Source organism: Podarcis gaigeae (assembly GCF_964106915.1).
Source record: "Podarcis gaigeae genome assembly, chromosome: 2".
NCBI lineage: Eukaryota > Metazoa > Chordata > Lepidosauria > Squamata > Lacertidae > Podarcis > Podarcis gaigeae.
In genome coordinates, this window is record NC_139679.1 from 11,978,212 (window position 1) to 11,999,090 (window position 20,879).

At 48.1% G+C, this 20,879-nt stretch overlaps 1 protein-coding gene across 4 annotated transcripts in view; it reads right to left on the reverse strand.

The window, feature by feature from the left end:
- Positions 1-3,415: 3,415 nt before the first annotated feature.
- The window catches only part of ASIC1 (acid sensing ion channel subunit 1), a 211,106-nt gene continuing 193,642 nt past the window's right edge, over positions 3,416-20,879 (reverse strand). For all 4 annotated transcript variants that reach the window (XM_083728908.1, XM_083728906.1, XM_083728907.1 and 1 more), the window contains 7 exons: positions 17,468-17,618; positions 14,530-14,586; positions 13,394-13,547; positions 12,075-12,166; positions 9,927-10,006; positions 8,531-8,635; positions 3,416-7,162 (listed from right to left, as the gene is read on the reverse strand). In XM_083728908.1, the coding sequence (XP_083585034.1) occupies positions 7,058-7,162; positions 8,531-8,635; positions 9,927-10,006; positions 12,075-12,166; positions 13,394-13,547; positions 14,530-14,586; positions 17,468-17,618 (744 nt within the window). In that variant the 3' untranslated portion in view covers positions 3,416-7,057. The remainder of the gene's footprint in view (positions 7,163-8,530; positions 8,636-9,926; positions 10,007-12,074; positions 12,167-13,393; positions 13,548-14,529; positions 14,587-17,467; positions 17,619-20,879) is intronic.

Here is a 20,879-nt window from a genome sequence, read left to right on the forward strand (position 1 = left end):
CCATTGTGTAAGCTTTGTGCAAGCAAATCAGGATGAATGCTCAATAAATGGGTCATCTGGAGAAGCCAGGCTCAGTAAGTAGGAACAGAATAAAGCTGTTTTCATCAATCGTACCAACAATGCCTTCATCTGGAATTTGTCACTTTTTAATGTGTGGCGGAAGGCAGAAGAGAGTTCTTTTTGGAATCAATGCACACCTGAGGGAAGGCATCCAAACTTCTATCGGCTTTACATTCAGATTATAGATGTGAGAAATGCAGAAGGCTATTTAAGCATCCCTTGCAGTTAAATTGCCAAGGATCGGCTCTGTGCCTCAGCACATCCAAAGTGTCTTTTGCAAAAAAAACCTCCACTAATCCGGGGTTAGGTGTGAGGGTGAAGAACATGTCTTATTTTAAAAACAAAGCACTGGCTCCATGTTTTCCATTTCACCAGACTTCCAGAGCCTTGCCCACAAAGGGTGGAACATACCAAACTCAGTGCCCTCCTTGTAGAAAGCTAATATACCAAATCCTTTAGTTGTTATTCTTATATGGTTCATCCTCCACCCTTTGGGGTTAGGCTGCTGTTCCCATTTTACATATGGGAAAATGGATAGAATCTTATCAAAACGCCCATAGCTGTGCATTAATTAAAAGCACAGTCTCTCGGGGCCCAAGCTTGGACCTTTAATTATATATGAATATCAAAATACGCCTCCATTTAATATGGATTTTCAAAAACTAGTTTGGGAAGCTTCTGGCCACAATTTGCATCTTTGGTTCCTAATACAGCTGACAATAGTATACAGAGAGCATTTGTAAAGGTAAAGGGACCCATTAGGTCCAGTCGTGGCCGACTCTGGGGTTGCGGCGCTCATCTCGCTTTATTGGCCGAGGGAGCCGGCGTACAGCTTCCAGGTCATGTGGCCAGCATGACTAAGCCGCTTCTGGTGAACCAGAGCAGCGCACGGAAATGCCGTTTACCTTCCCGCTGGAGCGGTACCTATTTATCTTCTTGCACTTGTGTGCTTTCGAACTGCTAGGATGGGAGGAGCAGGGACCGAGCAACGGGAGCTCACCCCATCACGGGGATTCGAACTGCCGACCTTCTGATTGGCAAGTCCTAGGCTCTGTGGTTTAACCCACAGCGCCACCCGAGTCCCAGAGAGCATGTGTGCATACCCCCAAACTCTTGCTTGCAGTCTGCTTTGCATAGCCCCCCCGTCATTTTAGGTGTAATTGTGACCTATTCTCATCATCAAAAACCACCTTATAAAATAAACAATCACACCATTAATTGCAGAAATATGCACAGATGCAGCTTGTTGTGATGAAGAGGTGTGAGTCCAAACCAGATTGCGTCTAGGCAGTCAGTATGATGATGATGATGATGATGATGATGATGTCACCCATCTGACCGGGTTACCCCAGCCACATGTGGAGAAATTCAAGCATGGTGCTCACCTGCCAGAGTATGCGCAAGATTGCTGAACGATCAAGGGTTTGCCCAATACCGGCAAAGAACCCACACCCCAACAGCACTGGCATTCTCAGTTTGCACACAGGGCGTCCCAAGAAGGCGCTCTGAATTAATCTTGTGTCTGCTTGAGCTGCCTTATACAGTGGTACCTTGGGTTAAGAATTTAATTCGTTCCGGAGGTCCATTCTTAACCTGAAACTGTTCTTAACCTGAAGCACCACTTTAGCTAATGGGGCCTCGCACTGTTGCTGTGCTGCTGCTGCACGATTTCTGTTCTCATCCTGAAGCAAAGTTCTTAACCCGAGGTACTATTTCTGGGTTAGCGGAGTCTGTAACCTGAAGTGTCTGTAACCTGAAGCGTATGTAACCTGAGGTACCACTGTATTTGAGTCAGGCTACTGGTTCACCTCACTTTGATTGTCTACATCAGCAGTAGTCCTCCTTAGGTTGTGGACTACAACCCTCATCAGCTCCAGCCACTTTGAATTGTAGTCTAAAACATCTGGAGGTTACCATATTGGTGTATGTTGACTGACAACAGCACTCCAGGTTTTCAGACAGGGGAAATTTCCACCTTGGGTTGCCACCTGTGTTCTGGTGAAATACAGGGCAGTGTGTTGCGGTTGGGGGATGTTCCACCCCCATCTGTTGCTGAAGTGACTTCAAAGCAATCCATGACGATTTATAGCAGCCTGACAGGATGGCCCTTCTAGAATTTGTCATACACACAAACACACGAATTTGTAAATCTGCCTGTGCTTCTGTGCTTGGCTACCCAGAGCTTAAATACATGATCTTTCACATATCCTTTCAAACACATGCATTTGGAGAGCATCCCTGACTTGGAAGAGAGACAGAGAGAGAGAGACAGAGAGAGAGTACAGTGGTACCTCGGGTTACATACGCTTCAGGTTACAGACTCTGCTAACCCAGAATAGTACCTCGGGTTAAGAACTTTGCTTCAGGATGAGAACAGAAATCGTGCAGCAGCGGCACAGCAGCAGCAGGAGGCCCCATTAGCTGAAGTGGTGCTTCAGGTTAAGAACAGTTTCAGGTTAAGAACGGACCTCCGGAATGAATTAAGTACTTAACCCAAGGTACCACTGTACAGTCATAACTCAGGTTGAAGTAGCTTCAGGTTAAGTATTTTCGGGTTGCGCTCCACGGTGACCCGAAAGTAACAGAGTGTGTTACTTCCGCTCAAAATGACATCATGCGCTTGCGCAGAAGTGGCGAAATGTGACCCGCGCACGCGCAGTTGCGTATTACGTTCTACTCAGGATGCGAACGGGGCTCCGGAACGGATCCTGTTTATATCCAGAGGTACCACTGTACTGGAAGGAATGCTACTGGAAGGAATTTTTTTATTTTGTTTTGAGAAAGAGAAGGAGAAAGAGAAAGAGAAAGAGAAAGAGAAAGAGAGAGAAGACCTGAAATACAGGACCAAACCAGGGGCTTTATTTCACTCAGCTCAAAGTCCCAGTTTTACACACCCACACACTCACCCTTGTGTACACACGCACACAGGCTGGGAGCCTCAATGGCACCCCTCTGGAGGCTTCACCCGGGGCAAAAAACCTGGCTAGCCCCACTGTAGCTATGGCACTAGCAAAACCGTATCAGTACAAGATGCAGTGTTTTATAGTGAACTATGGGACAATCCAGTATTATACAGGACAGGGGGCAACCCTATTTCCAGACCTATCTGGAGAAGCTGGGATTCGAACCCTGTACCTGCAGGAAAAGCAGATGTTCTGCCACCGAGCTACAGCCCTTCCCTGATGTGCTGTTCTTCCCCAAGGAGCTGGCGCCGGCGTCCACCTCTGCACCGTGTGAGTGATGGCTGCCAAGCTCGCGTTACTATGGTGCCGCGGCAGTTAAGCAAGATAAAAGAACGCTGTTAATTGTGATGGATTTCTGCGGTGGGGAAAAAGCTAAGGAGAAAAAGGCAGAGTTTCCATGGTTGATATCATCCTTTATATCATTGTTAAAGAGGAGCCGCTTTTGATATACAATGCATTTGTCATCTTCTTGTGCTTCCTATGAAAATGTGTACATAGTACAGATACCAGAGAGAATTCAACACTTTATACACTTGAAGGCATTCAGAGATCGGTAGTTGGGGGGAAAAGAAATTATAATGGCACAATATCAAGGCTTTTGATGCTACTGGATGGATATATCTACACTGAGATGGCGCATATAGAGAAGTTTGTACGTATTTATCTATATATATATGTACATATATATATATATTATAATAATATATATCGTATATTTTATACATAAGAAATATAAAATGAGCATGAAGTAGTAAAAACGGTCAAATTAAAAAGGGGGGGGGAAAGAGGTCAAACTCGAGCCCTATCTTCAAAAGCTTTCAAGCAGAGAAGTAGAAAGAACCAAATTAAAACTAAAGAAAGGTAAACATATCTCCGCCCCCCCTCCTCAATGCAGAGACCCCCTGCTTCTTTCCAGAAAGGTCCAGCCATGGCAGAGTTGCAGCGTCTTTGGGAAATAAGGGCCTCGATATATTTGGGAGGCTGAATACAAACAACAAACACCCCTTTCACAAGCAAGTCTAGACCGCCGAGCCCTGGAATAATCAGGATCGAAATCAAACAAAGCCTTTTCGAAAGGGAAAAGCAAATAAAACCAAAGCAACGATGAGATTTTATTGCAAAAGCTCTTAAAGATAAGGAGAACTTTGGACCTGGGAAGGCTGCCCATGCAGCGAATCTTGGTTAATGTTGAGGGAAGAGACTGGACCATGGCAGGCACGAGATGTTGTGGAGACCCAGACTGGGAGAGGTCAGCCAGTTGCTTCCAAAAACCACCCATGTCGGCATATCTTCTCTCAACCCCCCCAAAAAAATCTGAGAGCTGGCTCTGAAGGGCATCAAAACAAGCAGGCAAAAAGAGTCCTAGAGGCAGTTTTAGTAGCCATCAGGGCCCATGGCTCTTGTAGGGCTGCAGATGGATATCTGGGACCTTCAGGTCACGTTTCTTCATCAGCCCTTCCAACAATCCCCATAATATACCGGTAATCAGAACGTCTGTCTTCCCACCACCACCTCTGCTTTTCCCTTCACACCCATCGGGTCATAAGGCATAGGAGGAGTAGAGGCCTAATCCGCTGCCACTCTGCCTCACACACAGACACACCAGAGATGGACTTGAATAATCCAGATTTGCATTCTGGCTGCTGGATCTTCCAGCCTGTTCAGATCCCAGCTGGTGTACATAATAACTTGGACAGCTCCGTTGACTTGTGGGCAAACCCCTGTTGAACCACCAACAATGGAGTGGGAGAAGGCATCAACAAATGCAACCCTCAAAAGAGGGGGGTGTGAGGAAGACCAAGTCACCCCTCCCTCCTCACCCCTGCCTGCTAAGGCCTCTAGTTTCCAGCCCTGCCAAGCTGTACAGCTCAATGCAAAATTCTTATGGACCTTTCTCTCCTCCTAAAGTGACCAGGAGTGATTTGCACATGCACCTTCTCTCAGGACAAAGCTCAGCAGACAAGCTTGCCAGATTCCTTCTGCAAAACCAAATTCTGGCCAAGCCTCTCCACCAATGTCAATCCCTCTGTTTGGCTGAGCAGTTGATTGGGCAATCTCTGGATAACAAACCTGGGCTTTTCTGAAGGTGGTTTTCAATGGGATTCTCAAAACCGACCGACAGGGACTCTTCCAGGGTTTCATGCAAGGGGCTCTCCCAGGAGCACTTGAGGGGTGCCAGGGATTAAACCTGGAGCCTTCTGCATGCCAAGCAGATGATCTGCCACATAGCAGGAATCAGGAGCAGGTGGGAGCCTCTTTTGTGAAGAGGTTAGCCCCTCTTCATCCTGATAGTTTTCCACCACCGCTCTTGTCTTCTCAGGATGGGCACTGTGAACAGGTTGCGTGAGAAGCTGAATCAGTATATAAGGAAGCCCAAACCACTCTGCCTAATCCTCCCCCCCCCCCGCATGGTACTTGACCCTCCCAACTTGGGAAAGCTCCCTCCCAATGGATCTTGGTGACCTCCCTGTTGTACAATCAGGTGGTTGTAACACAGTTGTTCCAAAACAGGACACGGTGGTGGGATTCTGCAAATCTCCTGCACTGGGAAAATCCAGGAGGCCTTGCTTGCTAAAACTTCCAAGACTGTCATCTTCACTCCCCTGAGCTGATTTTTATTCCTGTCTATGCTGACAATGCGTTAGAGCAAACATAAAAAAACCCCCAAAATAAAAATGTTTTACACCATTAGCATGCAATTGCCTGGAGACCCTCTATGTGTTTTTGATGTTGGTATGTCCCTCTGCCCATCACTGCTGGCAAACCCTTGGCTAGACGTTAGGATGGGTTATGTCTGCCAAAATGCCCGTAGAAATTAAGGGGCAACAGGTTTTCTGCGTTGCACCAAATCGGAGCTATCATTGTCACTAGCCTACAGGCAGGTCCTTTCTGTCCTTTAGTAGTGTGGTGCTGAGGCAGGAACTGGCACTGGTCACCCTTACACATCGGCACAGCCAAAGAAATGATGCTGTGTCCCTTCTCCCTGTAGGACTGGGCTATAGGTTGCCATGCCTCTGTAGAAGGTAGGGGAGAGGAAACCCAGGGTCAAATTCAGCAGGGTAGGCCGCTTGCATCTTCTCCTTTCAGATGCTGCAGAACCCTCAAGTGAGGCTCGTTTGAAAGCAATCTGGTTTTGTACCCTACCGAGAAACGGCAGACTTCTCTCTGAACCTTACTTTTCACATAACCCCTAAGAACATGTACAGAAGGGGCCCAGGGCAGCTCGTAGTAACACCAATGTTTTGAACTTTGGAACAGCTCATCTGCCAATCATTCCTCTGCCTCTCTTGGGGGGTGAACAAGGCTGAGACCCAGACCAGGCTGGAGCAAAAGGGAATCAGGTAGTTGGGAGAGACAGCAGTTGATATTCAGGTGGGCCCTCACAGTTCAGTTACGGTCTTGCTACAGGGAAAGCCTCAGCTGTGGCTCCCACAACACACAGCAAGGTGGTGATACAGATGGTGGGAGGAAGGGAATGGAATTGATGTAGCACCTCCTTTGGATACGGCAAGGGGCCCTTACGAAACCGAATGCTGTGGGGGAACAGTTTGGCTGGCACTCCTGTAGGTTCTTCTTGGCATCGACATTGAAAGAAAAGAAAGGGCCTTCACGCAAGGTGGCTGACACCAACAAGGCATGGGGCAGCGTGGAGGCCAAAGGGGGGGGGGCACATAGGCAGTCAAGACTTCTCCGCATGTGGACTGGAGAAGGCGATATCCTCTCCTCCACTTGGCAGCTCTTCTGTCGAGTTAAGAGTCCGAGGGCATTGACAGGGACAAGAGCAGAAACTGGTGTGGACCTGGTAGAACAGATAACCCCCATGCCGCCCCCCTCTGTCCAGTTTGCTCCGTGTGCGTATCGCTGCCTTGGCCTGGGGCGGATGGGTTGAGGAGAGGCCGGATCCATCTTGCCTCCCCCTGGGAGTCTTGAGATAGAGGCCCTGACGAGTCAGTTGGCAGGTTCGTGGGCTGGGCCAGGGCTGCTCAGCGAAGGTCCTTCCCTTTGGTAGTGTTAGTTGTACATCCAGTGGTCAGTTAGCAAGTAAAGTCCTCAAACGTTCCCCGGGCCGGATGGTGAGGTAGGATGTTGGCCGCGTACGTCATGCCTGCTGGGTGGCCTCGGATGCTCTCGCACGGATTCTGGGTTTGCAGCGGGGGGAGAGGAGAGAGGAACACAGTGGGCATTGCAATTAGCACTGTAAACATGAAATGATAATGAATGGGGTGGCGTGTGCAGTTCCAGGATTTGGGGACCTTCTAGCAGTGTGGCGTCCAGGTTTGAGTGCTGGACGGTGACCCGGGAGACCAGGGTTCGAATCCCCGCTGAACCATGAAGCTCACTGGGTGACATTGGGCCAGTCACTGTCTCTCAGCCTAACCTACTTCATAAGATCAGGATCCAGGGAAAGGTCACTAAAAAAGGTGACCTTTTTTACCTCCCTCCTGCATAGGGAGATGACGATCATATGTAACCTTTGACTCAGTAGATATGCTTAGTATCAAAACTTCTTTGGTTCCAGAAATTTCCAAGGTGGTGCAAAGGGATGGTTATGTTGCATTGTGCCATGAGACTGGAGGCTACAGAATGACTACTTCATTGTGCGATAAGCTTTTAAGTGGCTGCCGGTCATTTTTCTGAATCCACTCTTGGGGGATCTCTGTGCTGAAAACTAATTTAACAGTGATTTGGCATTATACTATAGAATTACGTACAATAGTTTGCTATATTCTTAACCTATCCTGGTGTTTTCCAGATGTTTGGGGCTACAAGTTCCATCAGTCCCCGTCGGCATGGTGGGGGTACCAGACTGGAGAAAGCTTATTTAATCCTACAGTTGTAAATAATAGTGACTCCCTCTTGCCAGGACATCTTGGGAGCTGTAGTTGTGCATATGTGTGTAAAGGTAAAGGAACCCTGGATGGTTAAGTCCAGTCAAAGGCGACTATGGGGTTGTGGCGCTCATCTCGCTTTTAGGCTGAGGGAGCCGGCATTTGGCCACAGACAGCTTTCCGGGTCATGTGGCCAGCATGATTAAACTGGCGCAACGGGACACCGTGACGGAAACCAGGGCACACGGAAACGCCGTTTACCTTCCCGCCACAGTGGTACCTATTTATCTACTTGCACTGGCGTGCTTTTGGACTGCTAGGTTGGCAGGAGCTGGGAAAGAGCAATGCGAACTCACCCCATCGGGGGAATTTGAACTGCCGACCTTCTGATGGGAATCCCACAGTGGTTTAGCCCAAGTGCCACCCGCGTCCCTTTGTGTATGTGTCTGTGTGGTGCTGGTAAAGGATCCTTTGTAAAGAAGTAGCAGGCGCTTCTCCAAACTGCAAGTCCCAAAATTCGTTGCGGTTAATTGGGATAGTTAAAGTGGTATGAGCATGATATAATCAGTTACATTGCTAGTGTAAACGGAGGGGGTGGGGTGGGGCGGGGTGGGGGGGAGTGATGTCACGCGACATGGGAATGCACGGCGCAAGGTGGCAAATAGCTTAGACACTCACGTGGCGTTTCACATCATCCAGACTCAGGGCCACCCCTTTGTCGCTGTTGTTGCTTTTGTGTTTCTTCTGGCATTTGCCGCGGCGAAAGAAGCGGAACTTGATAATCTAGAGATGGAAGTGAGGAGGAAGGCTGTTGGTTTCAAGTAAACCATTCGCAAAACAGCCATGCCGTTTTGTCGCTTAGGACTGTGGCTGGTGCCTCAGAGCAGTGGAGAGGAAAATGGAGGGAAGGTGAGGGTGCTCCGTTTGCTGCTATGAGCAAGTCTACACAACGGTAAAGGAGGCAAAGATTGGGACCATCAGCATCTTGGTGCTGGGAGAACCTTGCTGGGAGACGCTATAATGCAGCAGTAGCTAACCCTCAATTCAGCAGTCCAATTTAGCCCTGCACATTTTTTTAGTCCCCCCAAGACCCCACCAATTTCAGCATTGTGGGGGAAGCGAGGAAGATTGAAATACAGCATGGGATTGAGCAGAGCCTATGTCTCTGGTGGAGACGCAAATCACTTCGTCCCTGATCATCAGATTCCTTGTTTGATGTATGGAGGGGAGCTGACCATCCTCTCTCCTTAGCTGGTAAAGGTAAAGGTGCCCCTGCCCGTACAGGCCAGTCTTGACAGACTCTGGGGTTGTGCGCCCATCTCACTCAAGAGGCCAGGGGCCAGCACTGTCCGGAGACACTTCCGGGTCACATGGCCAACGTGACAAAGCTGCATCTGGCGAGCCAGAGCCGCACACGGAAACGCCGTTTACCTTCCCGCTGGTAAGTGGTCCCTATTTATCTACTTGCACCCGGAGGTGCTTTCGAACTGCTAGGTTGGCAGGCGCTGGGACAAAGCAGTGGGAGTGCACCCCGCCGCGGGGATTCGAACCGCCGACCTTTCGATCGGCAAGTCCTAGGCGCTGAGGCTTTAACCCACAGCGCCACCTGCGTCCCTTTCTCCTTAGCTGATCTGCATGCATTAGCTCAATTGTGTGTGTGTGTGTGTGTGAGCATGCGTGTGAGTGCGTGGCTGGCCACACCTATTTCTGACCATGCCCACTGGTGGCATACGGTCCCCAGAGGATTGGCCAAGGGGGAATGTGGTTTTCAGGCTGCAATGGGAAGGTAGCCCTGCAAGACTGCCTTAGCTTAGACGGCTGAGAACCCCAGGTAAAGATGCATTTGCAACTGTGAGGAAGGGGCATTTTCCTACTGCCACAATGCATCATTAGATTCAGACTACTTCCCACCTCCCTAAGAGCCCAGAGCACCTCCCCTATAGTCCCCAGGAGAGTCTCCCATACAGGCCTTGTTTTAGCAGTGGAAAGGCTTTGTGTGCCTTTGAAAAGATTCTCTAGACGGTAAGCAGATCTGTACCCCGTTCCCCATCATGCTCCAGGGAGCCAAACTCACTTCGTAGGCGTAGTCAAATAGCTCCAGCACAGTTAACAGGCTGGCTCCAATGAACAGCCCCATCTGTCCCCCGATGTCACCTGCAGGCAAGAGGAGAGGGGAGCAATAATCAGGTACTGAGATTGGGGCACATTTCTCTGGATCCCTAATCTCAACACTCAGCTCTCCAGACTTGGTTGGTCCAATCTATGCTGGCAGGGGAGGTCGGCAGGGACATGGGGGTTTAAGAAGCCCAATGTGGTCTGGAGAGAGGATTTCCCCTCCCCCCCATAATTTTTATTAAATTTTCTGTTTTACATTTTAGAATATTCATTTAAACAACCTTAAAGTATCAATGACATCCCTTCTTCTCTTTCCATGGTTCATTTTGCATAACATAAAGGTAAAGGGACCCTTGACCATTAGGTCCAGTCGTGACCGACTCTGTGGTTGCAGCACTCATCTCGCTTTATTGGCCGAGGGAGCCGGCGTACAGCTTCCCGGTCATGTGGCCAGCATGATTAAACCGCTTCTGGCGAACCAGAGCAGTGCACAGAAACGTCGTTTACTTTCCCGCCAGAGTGGTACCTATTTATCTACTTGCACTTTGACGTGCTTTCGAACTGCTAGGTTGGCAGGAGCAGGGAGCTCGAACCGCTGACCTTCTGATCGGCAAGTCCTAGGCTCTGTGGTTTAACCCACATAACATAAATCCCTGCATATTTTAAATAAACTAAACTATTCAGTATTCCATTATTACATCCATCAAAATTGTTGATTTTAACTTAATGCTGCCCATGTTTTCAAATATACACATTTCCCTCCATATATTCAATAAACATTTTCCAATCTTCTTTTTTAAACGTATGTTCTTCTTGTTCTCTTATTCTATATGTTAGGTCCGCAAGCAGCACATATTCCATCAGTTTAAATTGCCATATTTTTTTAGATGGGAATAGGCTCGTTTTCCATTTTGGGGCTAATGAAACATGGGCCACAGTACTGTGGTCTGGAGACAGGGATGCCATTTGTCTGACATTTTACTTGACTTGCCTGCCTTAGGATTGGTATTTATCAGGTACTTTGCAGAATAAATCAGGTGTTTGGATGGATGCTCGGGTTGCAAATGCATGTTCGCAACCCGCAGCTGCGTGTCTGCGCACGTACGGGTTGTGATTTGGCACTTCTGTGCATGCACAAAGCGCGATTTAGTGCTTCTGCGCATGTGCAACTGCCGAAACCTGGAAGTAACCCGTTCCGGCACTTCCGGGTTTCGGTGGTCTGTAACCTGAAAAAAGGCAACCTGAAGATTCTGTAACCTGAGCTATGATGGTATATCTCCTGCCATTCCTCTCAAATGAGCCTGTTTTAAATATTTCTGCTGAACTCCCCAGCCTGGTCCATTGGATTGTTCTCTGACATGCCAACATGTGCCCCAACCTCCTTTTTGTCTAAACCTCTCCTGCCTTTCCCCAAATGACAAGGCCCCACTTGCTAAAAAAGTCAAAAGCCATGCTTGGCTCCATCCACCGGCCGAGTCTTGTTCAAACCACACTTTGGCACTCCTAGTTTGCCACCCTCCTTCTCCACTCGTTTCTGATGTCACCAGGTGATTGCTAACACCTATATTTGCAGCCTTAAATGTGGGTGGCTGGTGCCCACTAGCCTGGTAGGGAGGAAAGTGGGAAGCCCAGACAGTAGGCAGAGTCTGAGCCCATGACAGACTGAACGAAATAATTCTAGTTTGGTCCCCTCCTGCTCCCTGTTGAGTTCCACAATGGGGCGACACCAAGACTTAGGAGGAGGAAGCTCCCTGGCAATGCCACTCTCTGGGCTGTCTGTAAGTAAGAAGGACAGGTATGTGGGGTGGCGGCAGCTGGGATTGGTGGGGCAGTGCCCAGTTGCCCTAATGGACCAGCCTCCATTAATGGAGCAGACGTAAGCATTGTAAATTTACTTGGAGGTGGGAAAGGAACATTGGGATTCCCCAATTCTGGCATTCTGGACTTGGGTTGTTGTTTTCCGCACAACTGTAGAATGGCAAGCTCTGATTACATGTGCATTTTGAGGACTATAGACAGGCACCAAAGTCACCCCAAAGGAGTAAGAGAAATTAGGAGGTGTGCATCCATTGCTGTCCCCACCCTCAAAAGAAGAAGATAATCTCACCCAGAAGTCCAGCCACTTCATATGCTTTTTTCTGTTCAATGGTCTCATAGTTCAGAGCTTCAAAGAAAATGTCCAGTACCAGGATGTTCTCCCTGTATGGGAGGAAGCGAAGTGATTACAAGCTTCTAAGACAAGCATCTGCCTGGCAGTGACCAAAGTGTCTACCCTCAACCAGCCTTATAAATAATGCCTAGCACCATCATGGGCACTTACCTGCCTAGATCCAAGATTTAAGGATGTAGCTGGTACCAACCTAAGGCGCTCAGCCTTCAAGAAACAGAGACCCTCTGTAGGACAGGATAGGATTACCTTTCCAGCTGGTGGACCATATCTTTAGATTCCCCCCTAACACTGCCCCGGGCCATTTTAACAGCACACAGATTGAAATTAGACTGTAAGGACTAAGGCAGAGAGGCTTTGGAACAAGGGTCAGCAAACTTTTTCAGCAGGGGGCCGGTCCACTGTCCCTCAGACCTTGTGGAGGCCCGGACTATATTTTGAAGGGGGGAAAAATGAACGAATTCCTATGCCCCACAAATAACCCAGAGATGCATTTTAAATAAAAGGGCACATTCTACTCATGTAAAAACACCAGGCAGGCCCCACAAACAACCCAGAGATGCATTTTAAATAAAAGGGCACATTCTACTCATGTAAAAACACCAGGCAGGCCCCACAAACAACCCAGAGATGCATTTTAAATAAAAGGGCACATTCTACTCATGTAAAAACACCAGGCAGGCCCCACAAACAACCCAGAGATGCATTTTAAATAAAAGGGCACATTCTACTCATGTAAAAACATGCTGATTCCTGGACCGTCTGCGGGCTGGATTTAGAAGGCGATTGGGCCAGATCCGGCCCCCGGGCCTTACCTTGCCTACCCATGCTTTGGAGGGTTATTGTCTGGAAACCCTTATTTTGGCAGGGAGCTGTATCTTCACCTGCCCCTCATCTGATGCCACCCATGTTGGGGAACTAGGTGTGGCTTGACTGAAATGGCCTTTTAAAAAATTCCTCCATGGCAAACAAAACTTTGCTTTCAGGGCTCTTGGGCATGCTGCAAAACACAGCGCTTTGGGGATTCCCACCTTTGTAACTTTGGAGAAGAGACCCAAATTTGCACCCGTAGACCTAAGTTTGCACCAGGAAATTTGCATCATGGGTCTGTGCCTCATATCTCCTAAGTACTCAGCAATGCCCCAAGCTTGCTGTTTGGGCTTGACCTCCCTTGCTCGAGCGCAGGGTGCAGAAAGAATGATGGCAAGCGGAGTCGACAGGCGGTGGTGTCCAAGGCTGCGTCAGGCGGCAGCACTCACCCAATGTACTGCTCGCTCTTGTTGTATTTCTTGGCCAGGTACTTGGCTGATGCTTTACTGGGAATCTTGACCATGGAGAGCTCCTTGCCATAACGGGTGACATTGCAAGGCATCTCACAAACACAGTAGTCGTTGTCCTTCTCCACCAAGAAGTCTGTGGGAACAGGGAAGGAGAAGCAGATGTCAGTTTGAAACAAGAGTGATTTGGGGAAAGAGATAGGGATTACTGCACTTGCGTTAAGCTCTTCCTTTAGAATCTGAAAGGGTCCATCTATGTGACTCTAAGGGTCTTCCAACCAGGGACAGGTATCATTCATTCATTCATTCATTCATTCATTCATTCTTCATTCATTCATTCATTTCCCCAACCACTCTGGGTGGCTCCCAACAGAATATTAAAAACATGATAAAACATCAAACATTCAAAACTTCCCTAAACAGGGCTGCCTTCAGATGTCTTCTAAAAGTCAGATACTGGTAGTTGTTTATTTCCTTGACATCTGATGGGAGGGTGTTCTACAGGGCAGGCACCACTATCCAGAAGGCCCTCTGCCTGGTTCCCTGTAACCTCACTTCTCACAGGGAGGGAACCACCAGAAGGCCCTCAGTGCTGGATCATAGTTTCCGGGCTGAACGATGGGGGTGGAGACGCTCCTTCAGGTATACAGGACCGAGGCTGTTTAGGGCTTTATAGGTTAGCACCAACACTTTGAATTGTGCTGAAAAACGTACTTGGAGCCAACGTAGGTCTTTTAGGAGAGGTGTTATGTGGTCTCGGCAGCCGCTCCCAGTTACCAGAAGCTGCTGCATTCTGGATTAGTTGTAGTTTCCAAGTCACTTTCAAAGGTAGCCTCATGTAGAGCGCATTGCAATAGTCCAAGCGGGAGATAACCAGAGCATGCACCACTCTGGCGAGACAGTCTGTGGGCAGGTAGGGTCTCAGCCTGCGTACCAGATGGAGCTGATAAACAGCTGCCCTGGACACAGAATTGACTTGTGCCTCCATGGACAGCTGTGAGTCCCAAATGACTCCCAGGCTGTGCACTGGTCCTTCAGGGGCACTGTTACCCCATGTCTATGTCCACATAGACACCATCATCATATTTTTATTATTGATATGCCGCCCATCTGCTTACCAAGAGCGGGGTCTGCACACTCCTTGTATTGCTCAGGGGTGCAGTAGGGAGCATCACCTGCAGGGAAACAGAAAAGTAAGCAAATCACACCACAAAGTTATATATCACGGTGAGACTCTATTCTGACCTCCTGCATTCACAAGCAGTGAAATTTAACCAGGGAGGGGAATTTGCAATGTTCTGCAAAGCCCACACATCTCTCTGCTTTGCATGAGTGCAAATGGGACTCCTCATTCTACCCATAAATGTGAACTGAAAGAAGAGGGGGCAACCTTCGTGTTTAAATTGCTGCAGTTTTGTGATAAAGGGGTTGTGGCTTCTCTGCACCAGGCGATCCTTAAACTCCAAGAGATGCTGCGTCCCCCACCTCTCTCCTTTGTTCTGTCCACTTTCACTGCTAAGGAAGCCGACTGCATCTTTTTAGAGCTGGCATTTCCCTGGTTGAGCTGCCCAGATGATTAACCTTGCTATGCCTTTGCATGCAAGGTAGATAAGCTCCATGGTTTTCTCTAGTGGCTTTTCGATGCAGAAGTGTCTCCTACACAGCGAGGGAAGGACATTTCAGCTCCCTGCCCCCTCTTAAGCAGCTGAGCTCTGACTCAGCTGGAACATCTTGTATGCCTCATAACTGTGGGACCTCTGGTTGTGAACGGGATCCGTTCGCAACATGAAAAGAACGCAACCTGCAGTGGCGCGTCTGTGCATGCGCGGGTTGCGATTCACCGCTTCTGTGCATGCGCGTGACATCACTTTGTGCTTCTGCGCATGCGCGACCGGCGAAACCCGGAAGTAACCCTTTCCGGTACTTCTGGGTCACTGCGGGATGTAACCTGAAAGAACGTAACATGAAGCGGACGTAACATTAGGTATGACTGTAATCTTTTGTGGTTAGAAGCTGGTATCATTCCTAATTCCTGTGTGGAGATCATCCGCTGCTGATAGAAATACAGCAAGTCAAAAGGAAGGGTGGGGCTGAGCCTTTTCCCTTGACATGCTAGCTTTCTATGTGTGGGGAGAGGGGATTTTCTCCATTAGGGGGAAAGATTCAAAAGCTGAATTCCCTAGGAATCATATCTGTAAAAACTGCCGAAGCCTTGCCCAGAGAGTTAACAGGTCGGGTTTTGTTAAGCCCTGCCCACAGAGTGGCCTTGTTCTCACATCAACACTAAGCCAAGCCAAGAGTGTGGGCACCTTAGCAAAAATTAAGTCCACTTCACTCCTCCCATGGTCCTGTTGCTGCCACACTACCCAGAGCTTGTCATGGTTTGGCTTAGCAGTATATGTGAACAAACCACAAGCGGGAAATCAAGAATAAACCTTGGTTACATCTCATGGTTTGTTGGGACTTGGGAGTGATACAAACCATGAGTCTGGGTTTGCACGTAATATTAAGCCAAACCATGGCTTGGTCTTGGATTATGCAGTGGCAGCAGTAGAACCGAGGAGCAAAGCAGCCATGATTTTCGCTCTGGGGATCCTCATGCTTGTTCTGTCTGGCTAGGTTTGGCTTCATGCTGTGTGTGAATCGGGCCGTGTAGCAAGCAAAACACAGTACAGTTAGTGAAAACATAGCCCTAAAAGAGACAGTGGACACTCGGGTTGCGAACGTGATCCATGCGGGATGCATGTTCGCAACTCGCAATGTTCGCAACCTGCGCCTGCGCGTCTGCACACATGCAGGTTGAGATTTAGCGCTTCTGCACATGCGTGACCGCCAAAACCCAGAAGTAACCTGTTCCGGTACTTCTGGGTTTCGGTAGTCCGCAACCCGAAAAAACGCAACGCTGTAACCCGAGGTATGACTGTACATTTCCTTTGTATCTCTAGTTGCATTCAGGGTTCTCAGAGACCTTGTAAGACAGAGACCTGATAAAGGAAAAAAAGAATAAAAAACCAAACTAAAAAACAAAACAAAAACCAAAGCAGTCATTACATAAGCAAAGCTGGATATAAGTCTCTGCTGCTGTCTCTCAAATCCTGATTCCATCTCCTTCTCCAGAAGTCTGAATACCATTTGACAGGATCAGCCTGCCTTTGGAAAAAACAACAACTCTTCCCTCTCTTTCTCCTCATACATCTGCACTATTATTCTGCCTGCCCTCTTCTCCCCAGGAGATGCAACTGACTGGAATAATTAATTCATATTTATTATGCTAATTGCATCCCTTGACAAGGATTTCTGCTTAACAGGAAAGATTGAATACAGACCAAGGTGGGCTGGTTGACGGAGCGCTGGGTTGTGTTAAAGGATGCACTCAGTATACAGAATGGGAGTGGCTGCAATTAGGGAACAGCTATAATAGTTATAATTAAGCTTGAACCAAAAGGGGGGGGGGCTTTTCATAAACATTTTCAGCAGCCCCGAAAACTTTGATTTTGCAAAGGCTTGAAAATATTCTACAATTCAGGAAGCAATACCCTCACTTCTGGCAGTGAAGGAACCGCCAGAAGGCCCTTGCAGCTGGACTTCAGTGTCCAGGTTGAACGATGGGGTGGAGACGCTCCTTCAGGTATACTGGACCGAGGCTGTTTAGGGCTTTCAAGGTCAGCACCAAAACTTTGAATTGTGCTCGGAAACGCTTGCTCCGTGCATTACAGGGCCAGGAAAGTGAGCCACCTCCCTCCCAGTTTCGCGGCACCTTCAGGACTGCTGCAGCCCAGTGGTGTAGCATGGGTTGCACCCTTAAGAATTTTGTGCCCCGGGCCACCACCCCTGTGCCCTCCCTGCTACGCCACTGTGCTAACTCACAAGTACACATGGCATGCCAGAGCACCACCAGACCAGTGTGCCTATTCATGAGGAACTATGCTCTTGTTGGTAAGCAGGGGAATCCTGATCTTTCAAAGTATTATCCAGAAGGCTTCTTTTAAATCTTTCTGTGCAATTGTTGTGGCCTCCACCCTTTGCTCTGCCACTGGCTTCATCACTCCATCTTACCAGGCATGTGCACCATGCGGCAGTTGCAGTTCTCCACCAAGTAGCGGGTCTCACAGTCGATGCGGCAGGCTGCAATGCTGTAGGTATCGTAGAATTCGGATTCCATGGTCACCGACTTGCAGTCACCCCAAGGTGGTGGAAGGTAGATGAGCTGCGCGGAGAATGGGTGAAGAGGGGCTGAGAATGGCACTATCTCATCACCCTTTCCTACAGAAGGAGAAGGGCTGTGTTTGGGCCACAGTGCTTAAGCAGGGCCTCATCAGACCTCATCCTTCCTCTCCCACTTTCACAAACAGAGGAAGAGTGGTCAACATGGACTACAGTTCCCATCACCCAGGTCTATTTGCCCTAGTGCAGGCATGGCCAAACTTGGCCCTCCAGATGTTTTGGGATTACAATTCCCACCATCCCTGGTCTTGTTATTTAGGGATGATGGGAGTTGTAGCCCCAAAACATTTGGAGGGCCAAATTTGGCCATGCCTGCCCTAGTGGCTGGGGCCGATGGAACTTGTATTCCAACGATATCTGCCTAATAAGACTGCCTTACAGGACTGCATCTGCTGCCTTGGCTCCACAATTGTGCCTGCAATGTTGACAGGCAGGAAACCAGTGTGGGCTGAATGCAAAGGCCATGTGAACAAGCAGAAGGCCAGATGCCAGAAAATACAGCCTATCACAACTCTTGCTCTCACAAGAAGATACCACACTGTGCCAGAGCTGATTCAAGCTAGAACAAAAAGGCACATGTTGCAACCCTCCTATTACTGTAATACAGGATACAGATCTCATGTTTGAATCCTCTCCTGTGATCACAAACTCTTTGAAAGTGGAAATGCTAGTTCAGACAGGTTGAAAAGCAGTGGACAGATATTTCATTTTCATATTTATTCAGGTGGCATCTTTATCCTGCTCTTCACCCAAAGAACTCAGGTTAGCATAAATGGATCTCTCCCCATTTCTTTATCTTGTGAAGTTAAGTTGGGCTGAGAGGTAGCAATCTGCTCAAAGTCACCCGGTGGGCTTTGTGGCTGAGTCCAAGCCGAACCCTCTAGCCCAGGGGACGGCAAGCTAAGGCCCATGGGCCACTAGCGGCCCATGGGGGACATTTAACTGGCCCACGAGTTGCCCCCGAACCAAGCTGCCTGCTCGGCAAGTCCCCGCGCACTGCGCTAAACTGGTGCAACATGGCATGGGGACTCGCTTCCATGGTGCTGGAAATTGCGTCTGCGCAGATGCAGACGCCAGAAATTGCAGGTATGCACGCTCTGGCCCACGGAGGGATCCGCTAGAGTGAACCGCCCCAGGCAAGGTAAATCTTGCTGGCCCCTGCTCTAGTGGCTATGCCAATTGGCTGTCTTTTTTTGCTCTATAAGACTCACTTTTTCCCTCCTAAAAAGTAAGGGGAAATGTGTGTGCGTCTTATGGAGCAAATGCAGGCTGCGCAGCTATCCCAGAAGCCAGAACAGCAAGAGGGATTGCTGCTTTCACTGCGCAGCGATCCCTCTTGCTGTTCTGGCTTCTGAGATTCAGAATATATTTTTTTCTTGTTTTCCTCCTCCAAAAACTAGGTGCGCCTTGTGGTCTGGTGTGTCTTATAGAGCGAAAAATACGGTACTTGCAAGTAAGCAAGTGTCAGGGAGAAAGGTTCTACTCTAGCCTCTTCCCTAATGTGACATATTCCCCTGCGCATTGTGTTTTTGGAGACTGGAAGGGATTTGGTCATGTAATATTGTAATACTTATTGCTGCAAGCACTTTGGAGAGGGCTGGAAAAGTGGTACAGAAAAACGTTTTTAAAAGTAAATAAAAAGTCTGTTTGCATTCTCAAAAAAGTCTGTTTGCATTCTTTGTTTTGCTTTAAACACACACACACAATTCCCCCCCCCCAAAACATCCACCATGTCTTCAAGCACATATTTCCTCCTAGTTTCTATTATCTCCTGCTGAGTTTTTGTTATTAAATATTCCAGCTGAAATTAATAACTCACCAAATCTGCTCTATTCATGCTGATGATTGTGAGTCACTACTTGACTGTGGAAGAGTGCTTAGAATCTATCCTTTCAGAGCCTTTCCCCTCCTCAAACTTTGATGTTAAAAGGATGGTTTATTTATTTATGTTATGCATTTTAAAGAATAATCATATACCCATTTCTCAACAAAAATGCTTCTGAAAGCAGCTTCCTTACAACACAGGGGCAATAATAAAACACAGCAATGAATATGTAGGCTTATACTGAGGATGTTCCCATGCAGGGAAGGGTAGAAGTCAGAAGTCCTTGCTACCAGCTTACTGGCACTAACCATTTGCTGGCACTCCCTTCACACCAAAGTCCTTTTGGACTTCCAGTACTTAGCATGACCAAGCTTGATAGCTCAGTCAGTTAGAGCGTGGTGCTGATAACGCCAGGATTGCAGGTTCAATCCCCATATGGGGCAAGCTGCATATTCCTGTATTGCAGGGGGTTGGACTAGATGATCCTTAGGGTCCCTTTCAGCTCTACAATTCTAACAACAACAACAACAACAAAATGTTTTATTATATTATTTTCCCCAGCCACTCCGGGAGGTTCTCAGCAGACTAGTAAAATCAAGACAAAACATCAAACATTCAAAACCTCCCTAAACAGGGCTGCCTTCAGATGTCTTCTAAAAGTCAGATAGCTGCTTATTTCCTTGACATCTGATGGGAGGGTATTCCACAGAGCAGGCGCCACTACTGAGAAGGCCCTCTGCCTGGTTCCCTGTAACCTCACTTCTCGCAGTGAGGGAACCACCAGAAGGCCCTCGGTGCTGGACCTCAGTGTCCGGGCTGAACGATGGGGGTGGAGATGCTACTTCTGGTATTCTGGGCTGAGACTGTTTAGGGCTTTAAAGGTCAGAACCAACACTTCGAATTCTATTCAACACTATGATTCTATTTCTCCTACTTGGTACCTGTATTAGATGTGAATTAACTTTGTGCATGTGCTATTGTTATTCTAAGCTCTCTGTTTACGCGTGAGCGCATTTTTATATTTGCAATTGTAACTACTTCTCTATATGTTTTTATTATATTGTAAATTGCTTTCGGCTGATGAATGAGGAGCAATTCATAAATGAAATGAGTACAGTTGTACCTTGGTTTTCAATGTCTTAGTTCTCGAACGTTTTGGCTCCTGAACTCTGCAAACCCAGAAGTGACTGTTCCGGTTTGGGAGCTATTTTTGGAAGCCGAATGTCCGACGGGGCTTCCATGGCTTCTGATTGGCTGCAGGAGCTTCCTGCAGCCAATCAGAAGCTGCGCTTTGGTTTCTGAATATTTTGGAAGTTGAACAGACTTCCAGAACGGATTCCGTTCGACTTCCAAGGTATGACTGTACTAGATTTCACTTTCCGGAGTTTTTCTGGCTCTAAACTATCCATTCAATACTGC